Source organism: Orycteropus afer, unplaced genomic scaffold (assembly GCF_000298275.1).
Source record: "Orycteropus afer afer isolate SDZICR_OR568_19922 unplaced genomic scaffold, OryAfe1.0 scaffold00018, whole genome shotgun sequence".
NCBI lineage: Eukaryota > Metazoa > Chordata > Mammalia > Tubulidentata > Orycteropodidae > Orycteropus > Orycteropus afer.
In genome coordinates, this window is record NW_006921605.1 from 198,554 (window position 1) to 215,727 (window position 17,174).

The 17,174-nt window shown below is 43.2% G+C and overlaps 1 protein-coding gene across 1 annotated transcript in view; it reads left to right on the forward strand.

Moving 5' to 3' along the window:
- B3GNTL1 (UDP-GlcNAc:betaGal beta-1,3-N-acetylglucosaminyltransferase like 1) overlaps nucleotides 1-17,174 on the forward strand; it is a 285,413-nt gene that overhangs the window by 61,608 nt on the left and 206,631 nt on the right. Inside the window, exon 5 of the mRNA XM_007959785.1 lies at nucleotides 10,457-10,521. Coding sequence (XP_007957976.1) covers nucleotides 10,457-10,521 — 65 coding nt within the window. The remainder of the gene's footprint in view (nucleotides 1-10,456; nucleotides 10,522-17,174) is intronic.

A 17,174-nucleotide genomic window follows, 5' to 3' on the forward strand; every position in this document is an offset into this window, starting at 1 on the left:
ATTCCTGCGAGGCCAGACATGCTGCCTCCCTCCAGCCCTCACATGCATATGAGGGGATTGAAAATATGGCTTGTGTCAGGTGCACCTTAGTCCTTAAGGAGACATCTTTGCTCTTCAGCACTTGAAAGTTATCTTTTGCAGCTGATTTTCCCAGTTCCGTACATCATCTGATGGTCCTGACTGCTGTTTCCATTGGCATCAATTGTAGAACCAAGTAATGTGAAGTCTTTGACAACTTCAATCTTTTCTCCATTTATCGTGATGCTGCTTATAGGTCCAGTTGTGAGGATTTTTTTTTTCTTTATAATGAGTTGTAGTCCATACTGCAGACTGTACTTTTTAATTTTCATCAGTATGTGCTTCAAATCATCTTCACTCTCAGAAAGCAAGGTTGTGTCATTTGCATGTTGCAGGTTGTTAATGAGTCTTTCTCTAATCCTGATGCCATGTTCTTCTTCATATAATCCAGCTTCTCAGATTATTTGCTCAGCATACAGATTGAATAAGTATGGTGAAAGGATACAACCCTGACACACTTCCTTCCTGATTTAATTTAATTCCTAGAGTTTGTACATGTCTGAAAATGTGCCTATATGTTCTGCATACTTGACATGGAATTGCAAAGGTGGAGGTAGGGCCAATGATAAATCTGTAGCTGATGGGTAGAACTCCTACAGGTGTTAGGAGTCATGTCTTTCTTTAAAATAGCAGTCCTCAGCATTGCTTGCCTGTTAGAATCACCTAAGGAACTTTAAAATACTGATGGCCAGGTCCCACCCTAAGATATTCTCATTTGATTGGCCTGCAGTACAGTCTAGGCATTGGATTTGAAAAGCTTTGTAAGAAATACTGATGTCCACCCAGGGTCACCACCCGCTGCTTTAAAATATTCTCAGGAATAATGTAGCTTCAGCCTTAACTTTGTATGGACTTGATCCTGAGTGAATCTTGTAGTTCCCTGATGTTTCAGGTAGTAGCCAAGCTGAGAGGTTGGGACCCCTCTGGAATACTCCTCATATTCTACTGTATCACTAGGTCCTATTCAAATGTAACTTGTGACTTGAAAACACACAAGCTTTCAGCAACTACTCTATAATTTTCAGGATATAATTGGATGGTGGTAGCTTGGTAGGAGTAGAGAGATAGCTCATTCATTGTGGCTCTCAGAGAGGTTAGAGTAGTGCAGCTGAATCTGCTATTTAGTAATAGCACTTGTCCTTAGTATTTCTTTTTATCTCCTTTCTTATTTTTCTGTCAGTTTTGGGTGACTCCTTTGGGAGCGTGACCATCCCTTGCAGCTAGCCTTGATAGGCAGCAGCAACATCATCATAGTCACCTCCCTTACTGATTCTCACTGTAGGATCTCATGTAGTTCTTGTCTCAGTACTCTGGGTGAGTGCTGTCATTATCCTTGCAAGGACTGAGTGATTTACTCAGAGTGAATGCATCAAGTCATTGGCAGATCTGGGGTCTGGACCCAGGAGGTTTGTCTCAAAGCTCTTTGGGCCCACCCACAAACATTGTTTAAACGTTCCTGAACATATTGTTGTTAGGTGCCATCAAGTTGGTTCCAACTCATAGCCACCCTTGAACAACAGAATGAAACACTGTCCCGTCCTTCACCATCCTCACAGTTGTTGCCATGCTTGATCCCATCATTACAGCCATTGTGTCAATCCATCTCATTGAGGGTCTTCCCCTTTTCACTGACACTCTACTTCTCCAGGGACTGGTCCTTTCTGACAATAAGACCAAAGTATGAGAGATGAAGTGTGGGCATTCTCACTTCTAAGGAGCATTCCAACTGTACATCCTATAAGACAGATTTGTTCATTCCTCTAGCAGACCATGGTACATTCAGTAATCTTCACCAGTCCTGTAACTCAAATGCATCAGTTCTTCTGCAGTCTTCATTATTCGTTGTCCACCTCTCACATGTGTGTAAGGCTCTTGTAAATACCATGGCTTGTGTCAGGCGCACCTTTGCGTTCATAGTATCCTTTAAAGAGGTCTGTTGCAGCAGATTTACCCAATGCAGTATGTCATTTGATTTCTTGGCTACTTCTTCTGTGGATGTTATTTGTGGATCAAGTTAAATGAAACCCTTGACAGCTTCAATTTTTTTCTCCATTGATCGTAATGTTGTTTATTGGTTCACTTGTGAGAATTTTTGCTTTCTTTATGTTGACGTACAGTCCATACTGAAGGCTATAGTCTCTGATCTTCATCAGTAAGTGGCAAAAGTCTTCTTCACTTTCAGCAAGCAAGGTTGTGTCATCTGCATATCACAAGTTGTTAATGAGTTTTTCTCTAATCCTGATTCCCTGTTCTTCTTCATTTAGTCCAGCTTCTCAAATCATTTGTTCAGCATACAGATTAAATAAATATGGTGAAAGGATATAATCCTGACTCACACCTTTCTTGATTTTAAACCATGCAGTATCCCCTTGTTCTGTTCGAACGACTGCCTTTTAGTCTATGTACAGGTTCCTAATGAGCACAATTAAGTGTTCTGGAATACCCGTTCTTCACAATGTTATCCACAATTTGTTATGATTCACACAGTTAAATACCTTTGCATAGTCAGTAAAGGCCTCAGTAAGCCAGCTCTGGGACTAGCAGAAGGTGGGTATTTGCCCCTGGGGCAGGCTGAATAAGTGAGCAGGGCAGGTGAGATCAGGAAATGAGCAAAGCAGTGTAGAACAGCTGTTGTTGTTGTTGTTATGTGCCATTGAGTCAGACCCGACTCATAGCGACCCCTCCTTGGGTTTCCGAGGCAGTATCACTATGGAAGTAGATTGCCCAACCTTCCTTCTCGAGGAGTGGCTGGTGGGTTTGAACCTCCAGCGTTCTGGTTAGTGGTCAGGTACCTTAGGCACTATGCTACCAGAGCTCCCAAAACAGCTAGGGGGACAAACTTGTCTGTCAGTTTGTCCTGTTGTGATGGCTTGAGTGTTGCTGTGAGGCTGGAGGCTATGCCACCAGTGTTTCAAAATGCTAGCAGTGTTACCCATGGTGGACATGTTTCAGTAGAGCTTCCAGACTAAGATTCAGAAGAAGGAGGGGGCCATCCACTTCTCAAAGAATTGGCCAGTGAAAACCTTATGAGTACCAGTGAAACATTGTGTGATCTAGTGCTGGAAGGTGAGGCCCTCAGGTCTGAAGGCACTCAAAATACGACTGGAGAAAAGCTGCCTCCTCAGAGTAGAGCTGACCTTAATGGTGTGCATAGAGGAAAGCTTTCAGGACCCCCATTTGCTGATGTGGCATATGTCAAGATGAGAAGAAACAGCTCCAAACATCCATTAATAATAAGAACATGGAATGTACAAAGTATGAATCTAGAAAAATTGGAAGTTGTCAAAAATGAAATGGAATGCATAAAAATCGATATCCTAGGCATTAGTGAGCTGAAATGGTCTGGTTTGGGTCATTTTGAATTAGACAACCAACCAGGTGATCTACTATGCCAGGAATGACAAATCGAAGAGGAATGGTGTCACATTCATCATCATAAAGAGTGTTTCAAGATCTGTCCTGAAGTATAGTGCTGTCAGTGACAGGATAATATCCATACGCCTACAAGGAAGACCAGTTAATACTACTATTATTCAAATCTACACACCAACCACCAAAGCCAAAGATGAAGAAATTGAAGATTTTACCAGCTTCTGCAGTCTGAAATTGACCGAATGTAATCAAGATATGTTAGTTTTCACTGGTGACTGGAATGTGAAAGTTGGAAACAAGAATTACTGGTAGTTGGAAAATATGGCCTGAGTGATGGAAATGTTGCTGGAAATTGCATGATAGAATTTTGCAAGACCAATGACTTACTCGTTGCAAATAAGTTTTTTCAACAACACAAATGGCAGCAATACACATGGCCTTCACCAGACAGGGTACACAGGAATCAGATTAACTACATTTGTGGCAAGAGATGATGGAGAAGCTCAATATCTTTAGCTAAAACAAGGCCAGGAGCTAACTGTGGAACAGCCCATCAACTGCTCATATGCAAGTTCAAGTTGAAGCTGAAGACAATTAAAAGAAGTCCACAAGAGCCAAAATATGATCTTGAATTTAGAGACCATCTAAAGAATAGATTTGATGCATTGAACCCCAGTGACTGAAAACCAGAGGAATTGTGGGATGACATCAAGAACATCATCCATGAAGAAAGCAAGAGGTCATCAAAAAGACAGAAAAGGAAGAAAAGACCAAAATGGATGTCAGAAGATACTCTGAAACTTGTCCTTGAACAGAGAGTAGCTAATGCAAATGGAAGAAATGACAAGATAAAAGAGCTAAACAGAAAATTTCAAAGAACAGCTTGAGAAAGCAAAGTCAGTTATTATAATGATATGTGCAAAGACTTGGAGTTAGAAAACCAAAGGGAAGAACATGCTTGGCATTTCTCAAGCTGAAAGAACTGAGGAAAAAATTCAAGCCTCGAGTTGCAATATTGAAAGATTCTGTGGGGAAAACATTGAATGATGCAGAAAACATCAAAAGAAGATGGAAGGAATACAGAGTTACTGTACCAAAAAGAATTGGTAGGTGATCATCCATTTCAGGAGGTGGCATATGATCAATAATCAATGGTACTGAAGGAAGAAGTCAAAGCTGCACTGAAGGAATTGGCAAAAAACAAAGCTTTGGGAATTGACAGCATACCCATTGAGATACTTCAACAAATGGATCCTGGACTGGAGGCAATAACTTATCTATGCCAAGAGATTTGGAGGATAGCTACCTGGCCAACTGACTGGAAGAGATCCATATTTGTACCCATTCCAAAGAAAGGTGATCCCACAGAATGTAGAAATTATTGAACAGTATCATCAATATCACATGCAAGTAAAATCTTACTGAAGATAATTCAACAGTTGCAGCAGTATATAGACAGAGAACTTCCAGAGATGCCAGCTGGATTCAGAAGGGGATGTGGTGCAAGGGATATCATAGCTAATGTTAGATGGATTTTGGCTCAAAGCAGAGAATACCAGGATGATGTTTATTTGTGTTTTATTGACTATGCAAAGGCATTCAATTGTGTGGATCACAACAAATTGTGGATACCATTGAGAAGAATGGGAATTCCAGAACACTTAATTCTACTCATGAGGAACCTGTACATAGACCAGGAGACTGTCATTTGAACAGAAAGAGGGGACATAGCATGGTTTAAAATCAGGAAGGGAGTACATCTGGGTTGTATCCTTTCACCGTGCTTGTTCAATCTGTATGCTGAGCAGGTAATTCGAGAAGCTGGACTATATGAAGAAGAACATGGCTTCAGGATTGGGGAAGGCTCCTTTACAGCCTGAGATATGCAGCCAACACAACTTTGCTTGGTGAAAGTGAGGATGACTTGGTGCACTTACTGATGAAAATTACAGACTGCAGTCTTCAATATGGATTACACCTCAATATAAAGAAAACAAAAATCCTCACAACTGGACCAATAAGCAGCATCACAGTAGATGGAGAAAAGATTGAAGTTGTTAAAGACTTCATATTGCTTGGTTCTACAATCAACGCCAATGGCAGCAGCAGTCAAGATATCAAAAGACATGTTGCATTGGGCAATCTGTTGCAAAAGCCCTCTTTCAGGTACTGAAGAGCACAGATGTCTCCTTGAAGACTAAGATGCGCTTGACCCAAGCCATAGTATTTTCAGTCACCTCATATGCATGTGAGAGCTGGACAATGAATAAGGAAGACCGAAGAAGAATTGATGCTTTTGAATTGTGGTGTTGGTGAAGAATGCTGAAGGTACCATGGACTGCTAAAAGAACTAACAAGTCTGTCCTGGAAGAAGTAGAGCTGGAATGCTTCTTGGAAGCAGGAATGGCCAGACTCTCTCTCACCTACGGTGGTCATGCTGTCAGAAGAGACCATTCTCTGGAGAAGGACGTCATGCTTGGTAAAGTGGAGGGTCAGCGAAAGAGTGGAAGGCCTTCAAAAAGATGGATTTACATGGTGGCTGCAGGGATGGGCTCAGGTATAGTAGGGATTGTGATGTTGGCACAGGATCAGGCAGTGTTTCGTTCTGCTGTACATAGGGTCGCTATGAGTCAGAGACAATTCAGTGGCACTTAACAACAACAACAACAGTCAGTAAAACACAGATAAACATTGTTTTGGTATTCTTTGCTTTGAACCAACATCCATCTCATGTTAGCAATATCTCTTGTTTCTACACACCACTCTCTTGAATCTGGCTTGAATTTCTGGCATTTCTCTGTCAATAAAGTGCTGCAACCGTTTTTGAATTGTCTTTAGGAAGATTTTACTTGTGTGTGATATCAATGGTACTGTTCGATAATTTCCACATTCCATTGGATCAACTTTCTTTGGAATGGGCAAGTATGGATCTGTTGCAGTTGGTTTGCCAGGTAGCTTTCTTCCAAATTTGACATAAATGAGTGAGTGAGCCTTCCAGAGCTCCATCCATTTGTTGAAACTACTCAATGGGTATTCTGTCAATTCCTGGACTTTGTTTTTTGCCAGTTCCTTCAGTGTGGCTTGGATTTCTTCCTTCAGTACCCTTGGTTCCTCACCATATGTTGCCCCCTGAAATACCTGAACATTGACCAGTTCTTTTTGGTACAGTGACTCCGTGTATTCCTTCCATCTTCTTTTGATGCTTCCTATAGTGTTCAAACACTGGCTCTCCATCAAAACAGTTTTGCTGCTCCATGAAGATGGTTAAAAATCCATACTCTCCTCTACCAAGAGGTACTCAGAAGGTGGCATGCCTTTGCCTTTTGAAGTTTCCTGGTAATATGTGATTATTACTGTTGTTTTGTACCAAGTGGTGTGTAGATGTCAGTGGGTGTGAGGTACGAAGAGCTTGGCTTCAAAGAATGATACAGCTTTCTCACTTACTCCTTCCATCTTCTGCCCACACCAGATTCCTAACAAACACTGCCTAATGTACTCTCTTTAAAACAGCAGAAAGCATGTAAAATATTTAAGAATTATATTTAAAATAGAGAATAATTAAAAACTTGATCCTTTCAAGGCAGAAGGCACTGTTAACTCTGAGCAGTGTGTTTTGTGCTCTGATGCTGTCAGAACAGCACTACACCTCTCGCTTCCTGTGGGTGAGCAGCGTGTGAGTCTCTCCTGCACGAGGCTCTGAGGTTTGGCAGAAACAGCTGATGCAGGACCAGAGGTGGTGAGCCACAGGCTCACAAGTGTGGGCTTGAGCCAGTGCACCACCCACTGCACCTCCATTGCCGTGTCTGTACAGAGTGCAGAGATGGGTGCCAGCGCAAGGGTTGTGAGGGTGTGACAGGAGCTGTGCACGTAAGTGTTGGCAGCAGGTGGCAGGTGCTTGAGTGCTGGAAGCTGCTGCTATCACATCACCATCAGCTCCTATATCCGGAAGATGTGAATATTTTTTTTATCCAGTTTTTCTCTTGTTTTCATTATCTTCAGCTTGTTTGAAATTTAAAAGAAAAAAACCTCTTTATCAGACAAAGTTGTAGTAGAGCATCTGTTTGAGCTCATTTTTGGAAAAGTGGTGGAGAATTGTGCTTTTTGAAAGTCACTATGACTCCACTTGGCAGTCTTTATTTAAGGTGTTTCCATCTTCCATTGCTGAATGCAAGTGAATTGAAGGCATTTTGATGAATGTGCACCACTTCTGTCTGATCTCTATTTTAAAGTCAAGTATCATCTTTCATAAAATACTTTTTCTAGTTTAGATGTAACTTAGGCCATATCACATTTGTATGTATCCTGTCAACAGAAAAAAAAAAAAAGTGCTCATACAAACAAGTTGTGAAGAGCCAAGCCGAAGAACTGTGAGATAAGTCATCCTGCTGTCTCTTTGAAGTGTGGCTATTACACGTTAAAAAGTTGCTTTACTTTGGTAAATCAGAAAGGACATATTTTCCTATAATAATACTTTTGGAAAAGCTGTATTGACCATTCAATAACATAGCTCCAGAGTGTCTGTTTTTAGGAGTGTTGGGCTATTTAAATCTCGTTACGGCTTGTTTTCTTATTGGTTCATATCATATAGAGCAAAGTGTTTCTTCATCGTGTGGTCACTTGCTAAGATCAGAGGAGCATAGCCCCCCTGCTCTCCAGGACTGAGGAATGTTACTGTCTCACACAGCGTGGGTTTTAATGCTGTGGCCATGACGACCGTCCTCTGCACAAAGGAGCTGGCCTCCCCAAACATAGGGCTCTGGCACAAACATTTGACTTTCTTCAAGGCAGTAATATTAAAGCAGATTCCTTGTCTTTGCCAAACACAAGATTCATTGTGAGAAACTTCCAGCTTCAGTAGTGAAGCGTGTTTTCCTTCATGACGCAAATCCATGCAGTTGATTTTTATCCTGCTATAAACCAACTCCAATACCCTGCTTTTTGACGGAGCTCTTGCTGACTTAAATTTGATTGTGGGAAGTTCTTCCCTGTGATTTGCTTTCCCGGACACCTTTGGGTGTGACTCTCCGCTTGTCCTGCTTTGTGGTGATGGTGGAGATCCAGCTGCTGGTGGCAGTGCCTGTGCAGGGCCAGGGACGAGGCGAAGGCTGCCCCTCTGCCATTCCTACTCTGCAGGATGGAGCCACTCTGCTAACTGCTCCTGGGTGGCTGAGCCCTTGGGGTCAGTGCTAGAACCCACACTGCCCCCATGTGTGGATGGCATTTACAGAGCCACTGCTCTGTACCCATCCCTTTGTAACATGGTGGCAGGATCCTGGCCTTATCCCGGGTTGAGTTCGTATGGGTGATGGAGGGATGGTCTCCAGGTGGTGGGGCTTTTCTCTGCCCCTTTCAGGGGTGGATTTCTCGTGGTGGAGACCAGGGTGTGGCTGTGTGGGTTGGGACTAGCCTGGTGCCCTGTGGGACTGATAGCTTTGTAGGTTGGTGCTTCCATCTGGACACCAGAGAGACTGATAGCTTCACTCTGTACACAGCTGTTTTGGGCAGCTTTCTGCAGTGATGCTGAATCTGTGACTGGCTAACACAGAGCAGACGTTGACTCTGTCTTTTCTGGGGATACTAGGTGTCAAGCCCTTTGAAGTTCCCTCTGCACGTCTTGCCTTCTCCCTGGTCATCGGTCGTGTTCATTCTAACAAGTCTGGAACAGGGTTTTGGAGGTTGAATGTTGCCCTTTAATGTACTGTGCCCTCAGCTTCCAGATTAATCTGCTAAGATGTTAACTTTAGCACGTTACTCTGCACTCAGAAGCCTTTCTGCAGGTGCAGTTCAGGTGTCTCAGCTCACAATCTGTTCCTCTGTGGCTGGCTCATGCATACTTTCCCAAACCTACGACTAAGCCCTGAACACACCTGCTGCTCGCCAGAGCATATAGCTACTGAACAAACGTCTGTTCTGGAGTAGTCCGTGTTCTGTTCAAATTCTAGCAGCTTCAGGTTCCCTCTGTCACTAACCCTCCAGGTGATCTTGGCTTCCTTTAAGCCTCATAGTACTTGTTCTCAGCAACCTTTGCTTGATATTCAACTGTAGGGAACCGTTTCGCCCCTTTGCTAATGCAGTTAGAATCCTTTGAATACAAGATACCTTTTTCTTTTCTGGTTTTAGAAAATAAGGAGCTCTGGTGGTGTAGTGGTTAAGGCATTTGGCTGCTAACCAAAAGGTTGGTGGTTTAAACCCACCAGCTGCTCCATGGAAGAAAGATGGGGCAGTCTGCTTATATAAAGATTTACAGCCTTGGAAACCCAATGGGGGTCACTATGAGTCAGAATTGACTGGATGGCAATGAGTTTGCTTTTTGTTTTTTTATTAAAATATAATATGCATACAGGAAAGTGCTCTTACTGTAATTGTACAGCTTAATTCATTTTCACAGACTGAACACACCAGTGCCCTGATGATGAGACAGAACATCACTAGTCCCCTAGAAGCCCCCTGGTGCCCCTCTGGACCCCACCCTGGTTGCCTGTCTGACGTTGCTGATTCTGACAGCACAGGGGAGTGGTGGCTGCTTTGCACTTTGTGGGCGGTACCACAGTGTCTCCTCTTTGTAAGAGGCTTCCTTCACTGCCCAGTGGGGAGTCTTCATGCTGTTGGTGTCCTATGCGGCCTGTCCCCTGCTGTATGCCCCCAGTTGTTCCAGTCTCCCTTTGCATGGTTCCCAGTTTACAGTTCCTGTGACTGGTGCAGCTGAGCCTTTTAGGATGTGCCCACTTCTCTTGGGTCTGCACACAGGAATGGAAGTGCTGGGTCACAGGATGGGCACATATTGGGGACTGACAGTAACTTTAACTCATTGCTGAAATTGTGTTCAGATAACTGGGCATCCAGCTCAGTGAATTCTCACCACCTCATCACTCACGTGACTGCCTCTGCTCCAGGTAGCCCCCATCCAGACCTGGTTTTCTCATTGTAGGAGGGATACTGAGTTTTATGAAATGGAGTGCTATTGAAAGTTGAATTGTAAAGTAGCTTTTCTTCTTTTTTTGAACAGTTGGATATTCTAAAAATAGGGCAGTAGCCCAGAGCTCAGGGACCTACCTTTGCTTCTTGGATTCAGTAAGTAACTCTGTGTTTTATTTATAATGTATGTTGGTTGAATAATTAAGTGACCTTGCACTTTAGTGTGGTTTTTGAGCAGCATTATCCTAATATATTATGACCAGACTTCAAAGTTAAGGGTCATAGTTGTTGTTGTTTAATTGCTGTAGGGAGCTCTGGTGGCGTAGTGCCTAAGGCATTTGACTGCTAACCAGAAGGCTGGCAGTTCAAAACCACCAGCAACTCCTTGGAAGGAAGATTGGGCAATCTACTTCCATAGAGATACTGCCTTGGAAACCCAAGGAGGGGGTCGCTATGAGTTGAATCGACTTGACTCTACAGCAGTGAGTTTGTTTTCTTTTTAGGGTGATTATTGAGCAAATTAGTTAATATTAAATGAGATTACATAAACCGTAAAACTACACAGCAGAGAACAATAAAAACACAAATGAAGATCAACTGGGAAAATGTTAACCAATATGAAACTTCAAAGATGAATAGCCTTAAATAGAAAGAATTCATTTAAGTTGATAGCACAAAGAAAAATCAGTAGTAGGTAAGTAGGCAAGGGCAGGAGTCACAGAAGTAGGCTTACAAATAAACTTTGTAAGAATTAAAGAGAAATTAGTTAAAGTTCTTTTCCTTTTTTTTTTTTTTTTTAGCATGAGTGTTCAGCAGTTTGGGAAGTGTGAACTGGCTCAGTGTAGGCACCATGATTTTGCATTCTCAGTTCCACTTGCAGGTATTGCTGAAATTCTGAAAAAATTTGTGCCCACAGAAGCTGTTTGCTGCAGTGATATTTATTTTGATGCAAAACTAGAAACAAGTTAATATGCAAAAGTAGGGTAATATAAATCTATATGAGGGGATTATTATGTTTATAAGAAATTTTTAACATAACAAATGATTATAATAGGTGAAAAAAGACTATGTAACTTTACATATCATCTGCACTCAACCATGGATTTTCTTTTTAATACCTTAAAATACTTTAAAACAAAGCGGCAGTCTTTTGAACAGAGCAGGGGGATACCACATGGTTTAAAATCAGGAAAGATGTGGGTCAGGGTTGTATCCTTTCATTATACATCTTGAATCTGTATGCTGAGCATATATGATAGTTGGAATTGTGTGTCAACTTGGCTCGACCACAATTCTGTGTGGTTTAAGCAGTTGTGATGTGGTTTATTCCCATGATGGGATCGGATATATATGTTTTGAGCAGCCAGTCTGTTGAAAGGGAGTTTTCCTAGGGGTGTGACCTGCTTCCAGTATATTTGTGGACATCTGGGAAAATGAGACACTCTTCTGTGGATCGGGATCCTGTTGTACTGCTTACAGCTGTCCATGAGTGAACAATCTACCATTTGGCCTGGTGATCTTGGATTGGTCATTTGTTGGAGTCAACAGTACATTGCCTGCCAACCTTGAGCTTGCCAGCCTCTGCAGCTGTGTGAGTTGGGAAAAGCCTCCAGCTTGATGTTTGATCCAAGAACTTGGGACTTGCCAGCTTCTGTAAGTGTGTGAGCCATTTTCCTAAGATTAATTTCTTTCTCTCTTTCTATATGTAAGCTTTACTGGTTTTGCTTTTTTAGAGAACCCAGGCTAACACAGCATATAATCCAAGAAGCTGAACTACATGAAGAATGTGGCATCAAAATTAGGGGAAGACTCATTAACAACCTGAGATTTGCAGATGATACAACCTTGCTTACTGAAAGTAAAGATGATTTGAGCACTCACTGATGAAGATCAAAGACTACACAGCCTTCAGTATGGATTACATCTCAACATAAAGGAATACAAATGCTCACAATAAATGGAGAAAAGATTGAAGTTGTCAGGGATTTCATTTTTTATGTGGATCCACAATCAACATCCATGGAAGCAGCAATAAAGGAAGTAGATGTCATACTGCACTGGACAAATCTGTTGCAAAAGACCTCTTTAAAGTGTTACAGAGCAAAGATGTCACTTTGAAGACTATGGTGTGCCTGACCCAAGCTGTGATACTGTCAGTCTCCTCATGTGCATGTGAAATTGGACAGTGAATTAGGAAAATGGAAAAAGAGTTGATGTGTTTGCATTGTAGTGCTGGTGAAGAATACTGAAAATACTGTGGAGTGCCAGAAGAACGAACAAATCTGTCCTGGAAGAAGTGAAGCTGCAAGGCTCCTTCAATATGAGAATGAGCAGACTTCATCTCATGTGCTTCGGTCATGTTGACAGAAGGGACCAGTCCCTGGAGAAGGATGTCATGCTTGGTAAAGTGGAAGGTCAGCAGGATGCATTGACACAGTGGCTACAACATAGCAAAGATTGTGAAGGTAGTTCAGGACCAGGCAGTGTTCTGTTCTATTGTACATAGGGTCGCTGTGAGTGAGAACCGGCCTGACAGCACCTAACAACGACGACAACAACAACAAAACAAACCTTAGGGGCATTTATCTGTGACTTTTGGGGCTGCCATCCCTGCTGTCTGTGATTAGGGTGCAGTGCCCCTGGATTTTCTGCAGCTCCCTGGGGAAAGATGAGCTCTCTGCCTGGGCTGCGTTAATTCACAGGTGTCTCTCCATCTTGTGTTGGTTCTATCCTGGCCCTTGATCTACTGGAGACTTTCATACAGGGTCTTGGTACTTGTGGAAGTTTTGGGAGATGGTATGCCTACCCGTGCAAACGAGGCATCATGCATATTCATGAGCTCTGCTCCCAACAGTAGAACCCAGCGTGCTCCCGGCCCCTCCTGAGGGGCCTTCCTGCTGCTCTGCTCGTTTCTCCCCTGCCATTTTCTTCTCAGACTGACACCTCTCATCTCTCATTGCTCTGACAAAACTCTGCCTCTCCTTGTTCTTCATCTCTGTGCAGACCCTCCTTTGGTGCCTGTTGTTTCACACTCCTGTGGTTCCTCAGACATGTCCCTAAGCAAAGACTGTTTCTACCAGATGGCTACGCCCCACAGGTCTATAGTTGTGCTTACTTCCTGTTACCTTTGGGTGATAGGATTATGGTCATTTTTTATGGGAGTATAGTCTTTTGTTCATGATTGTTCTTCCTGAACTATCTTACAAAGAATCATATATGGCTCTCCAACAATAACTACAGTACTTGAATTTGTGAATTGTAGATTAGCAACCCCCTGCCCTGCCCCCTCCCCATAATTTTGAGATCTGTCCCAACCTGGATGGGTTATTTCATCTTGGGTTATTTATATGGGTTATTTATATCTTGGACCAGACCTGGAAGGGTAAAGGGAATATCCTACCCAGCATCCCTTTTTTTTTTTAATTTTTATTGTGATTTAGGTGAAAATATACAGAGCAAATGCACTTTCCATACAGCAGATCACATACACTTTGTCTCATGACATTGACCACAGTTTAGCACAATGCAACATCTCCTCTCCCACTTCCTCCTGATAGGTACCGCTTCCCTGTGACCATCCCTCCGTGCACTCCTACCCCCTGAGCTATCTCCCTGTGCCTGAGCACCAGCATCCCTTTTATAGCTTTCGTTTTGTTCACTGAAGGGAAGGAAGGGTTTTTTAGAAAGAGAGAAGGCATAGAGAAGATACAGGGAGCTAAGTGGACTTATGGATCAGCACCTGGAGACTATCCAGGTTTAGAACACTTACCATAGACCGGGAGGCAATGAATGGTGCTGACACCAGAAATCTGTGTGATCAGCACCATCCTCAGTTGGGAACTTGCTGAAGAGGGAAGACAGTGGAGGATCAGGTTCTTGAAAATGCCTTTGATGTTTAGGGTAGGATGAGATAGTGATCAATGAGACACCTGGACAAGTCAGTCTCGTAAGAACTGAGGAACAGGGCGGGGATGGAGAGTGTCTTATGGATTGAATTGTGTTCCCCCAAAATATGTGTTGTCAATCCTCACCTCTGTGCTTGTGGTTGGAATCCCGTTTGGGAATGGGTTTGTCTTTGCTGTGTTAATGAGTCAGGATTAGTGTAGGGTGTGTTTGAGTCCATTTATTTTGGGATTAAAGAAGCAATTAAAAGAAGCAGAGATTAGGGAAGGGACATGCCTGGAAATTGTGGAGGAGCAGAGAAGCTCAAAGAGACCTTCCTTCAGAGCTGACAGAGAGACCTTCCCCTAGTGCCAGTTCCTTGATGGCAGACTTCTAGCCTCCTAAACAGTGAGAAAATAAACTCTGTTTGTTAAAGCCACCCCCTTATGGTATTTCTGTCACAGCATCACTAGATAGCTAAGACAGGGTGGTTAAGAAGACTGAGGATGGTGCTGATGGTGAACAAACCAGTGGGTGCAGGTGTTGCAGCAGAGTATGTTCGAGAGATGGTGGTGCAGAAGGGTCCTAGAGGAAATCTGAATTGTTCTCTGGATTTAGTTGAAGTCAATTGATAGATAATGCTAGTAGGTTTGGGTTAAGCTTCATGCAGGAGAAGATGTTTGCTCTGGGATTTTCGTAACCTTTTGCCATAGTAACCATGGCTTCGGGGCTGGGAGTTTGATGGGGGAGCATTTTCCTGCTTCCTGGTGATTGATGAAGCATCTGGAGGGGCCTACAGGAGAAGAGTCAGGGGCAGTGAAGAATTTCTGCTTTATTTAGGGTTTGCTGGTGGTTGTTGTTGTTGTTATGTGCCATTGAATCGGATCTGACTCATAGCGACCCTTCCTTGGGTTGCTGAGGCAGTATCACTACAGAAGTAGATTGCCCAGCGTTCCTTCTGAGGAGTGGCTGGTGGGTTTGAACCACCAGCCTTCTGGTTAGCAGTCAAGTGCCTTTGGCACTATGCTACCAGAGCTCCTTAGGGTTTGCTAGGTCCCTTTATATGGAGCTGTGTGGCACAGTGCTGAAGGCATTTGCCTGCTAACCAGAAGATGGGCAGTTCAAATCCACCAGCAACTCCACGGAAGGAAAATGGGGCACTCTACTTCCATAAAGATTTTTAAAAATAAGCCAAACCCACTGCCATTGAGTCGATTCTGACTCCTAGCAGCTCCTGTTGGTTTCCGAGACAGAAAATCTTTACAGAAATAGATTGTAGATTTACTGCCTTGGAAATCCAACAGGGGCTGCTATGAGTCGGAATTGGCTCGATGGCAGTGAGTGAGTTGTCAACTCCCGACTCAACTCCCGACTCTTGGGCTCGCTGATCCTATACTGAGGTTTTCATCTTTATTATAGATGAGATCTACATTTGTGCAAAGTAGCAAGAATGGAAGAGAGGGAGTTTAAGATGAATAATTGTGAGGACAGGCTAATACATGTCTTGCTGGTTCTAAAGAAGGGTTTTTGTGAATGTGCTAGCTAATTTTTCTGTGTCAGAGAGAACAAAACTACAAAGTGGGTTAGCCTTCATTTAGAGGTTCAGTTATGTATAATGGAATTTCTGGACTGTATTTTCTCTTGCACAGTGAAGCAAATCAATATTGTTCTGTTGTTGTGACATCTCCCTGTGCAGCCATGGAAGGGATGGTCATACCATGCTCAGGTGAGGGGTGGCCAGCATGGTCTCCCACAGAACTGAGCAAACTGTGGACAGAGGGGCAGTACCTGAGAATGGGCGGGGCCCAGCATCTCCATAGAGCCAGTGGAAAAGGTCTGGCCTGAGCCTCGTCGTCCTCACAGTTCAGCCTCATACCCTGGGCTGACAAGGCTGTGGAAGGGTTTCAAGGTTGGACCTGTGGGGACCTTGCCAAGGTTTTGATGAACAGAAGAAATTATGTGGGCAAAAAGTTTCTTGAGTTAATAATGGATTTTGAGCTTTTACCCAGCTGACTGATAATAATGTTATCTTGAAACTAGTTTTAAATGCAGTCTGTGTAGGGAAGCTCAACAAGGCTCAAACAAATGTTTTTTTGACTTTGAGAGATTTTCAGCTAGGACATTTTTAATGGAACTTCAATGCTTGCTAATAAAAGCATTTCCATTCTCTCTCTCTGTTTCTCTCTCTCTCTCTCTCTCACACACACACACACACACACACACACGAAAACCAGAATGGGCCACCCAGAGGCTGTCAAGTGTCCCAGATGTCCTATAGATGACTCGACAGCCACCTCACAACTGTGGTGGCTCCCATGGTAGCTCTAAAGGGACATCATTATAATGAAACACTTTGGGCTCCAGACTGCACAGTGGTCTGGTTCACTGAGTGTTATCCTTTGCTGTGTTGTCTTTTCAGAGCTGCCAATCTAGAATAAAGACACCGGCTAGAGAGACAGGTGTGTTTATGTGTTTCAATGTCACCCATATAATCTGCCAATGGCAGTTTGTATGTTTCAGTGTCTGGCATATATTCTGTCAGTGCCCTATGACACTGCCTATGGGGCAGTTCCACTCTGTCCTCTGGGGTTGCTGTGGGTCAGAATTGGCTCCAGGGCAGTGGGTGTGGTTTGCGCTTTGCTTCCATAAAGACTGATAGGCTTGGAGACCCTGTGGTACAGTTCCACTCTGTCCTCTAGGGACACTGTGGGTCAGAATCGACAGGGCAGTGGGTATGGTTTGGGCTTTGCTTCTGTGAAGATTAACAGCCCTGGAGACCCTGTGGGCAGTTCCGCTCTGTCCTTTAAGGGCGCTGTGAGTCGGAATGGACTTGATGGCAATGGATAAGGTGGACTCTTAGCCGCTGACTTCTCAGCCTTTTGGTTTTTTTGTTTTTGGTTGCCTCTTTTTTTTTTTTTTTTAATTGT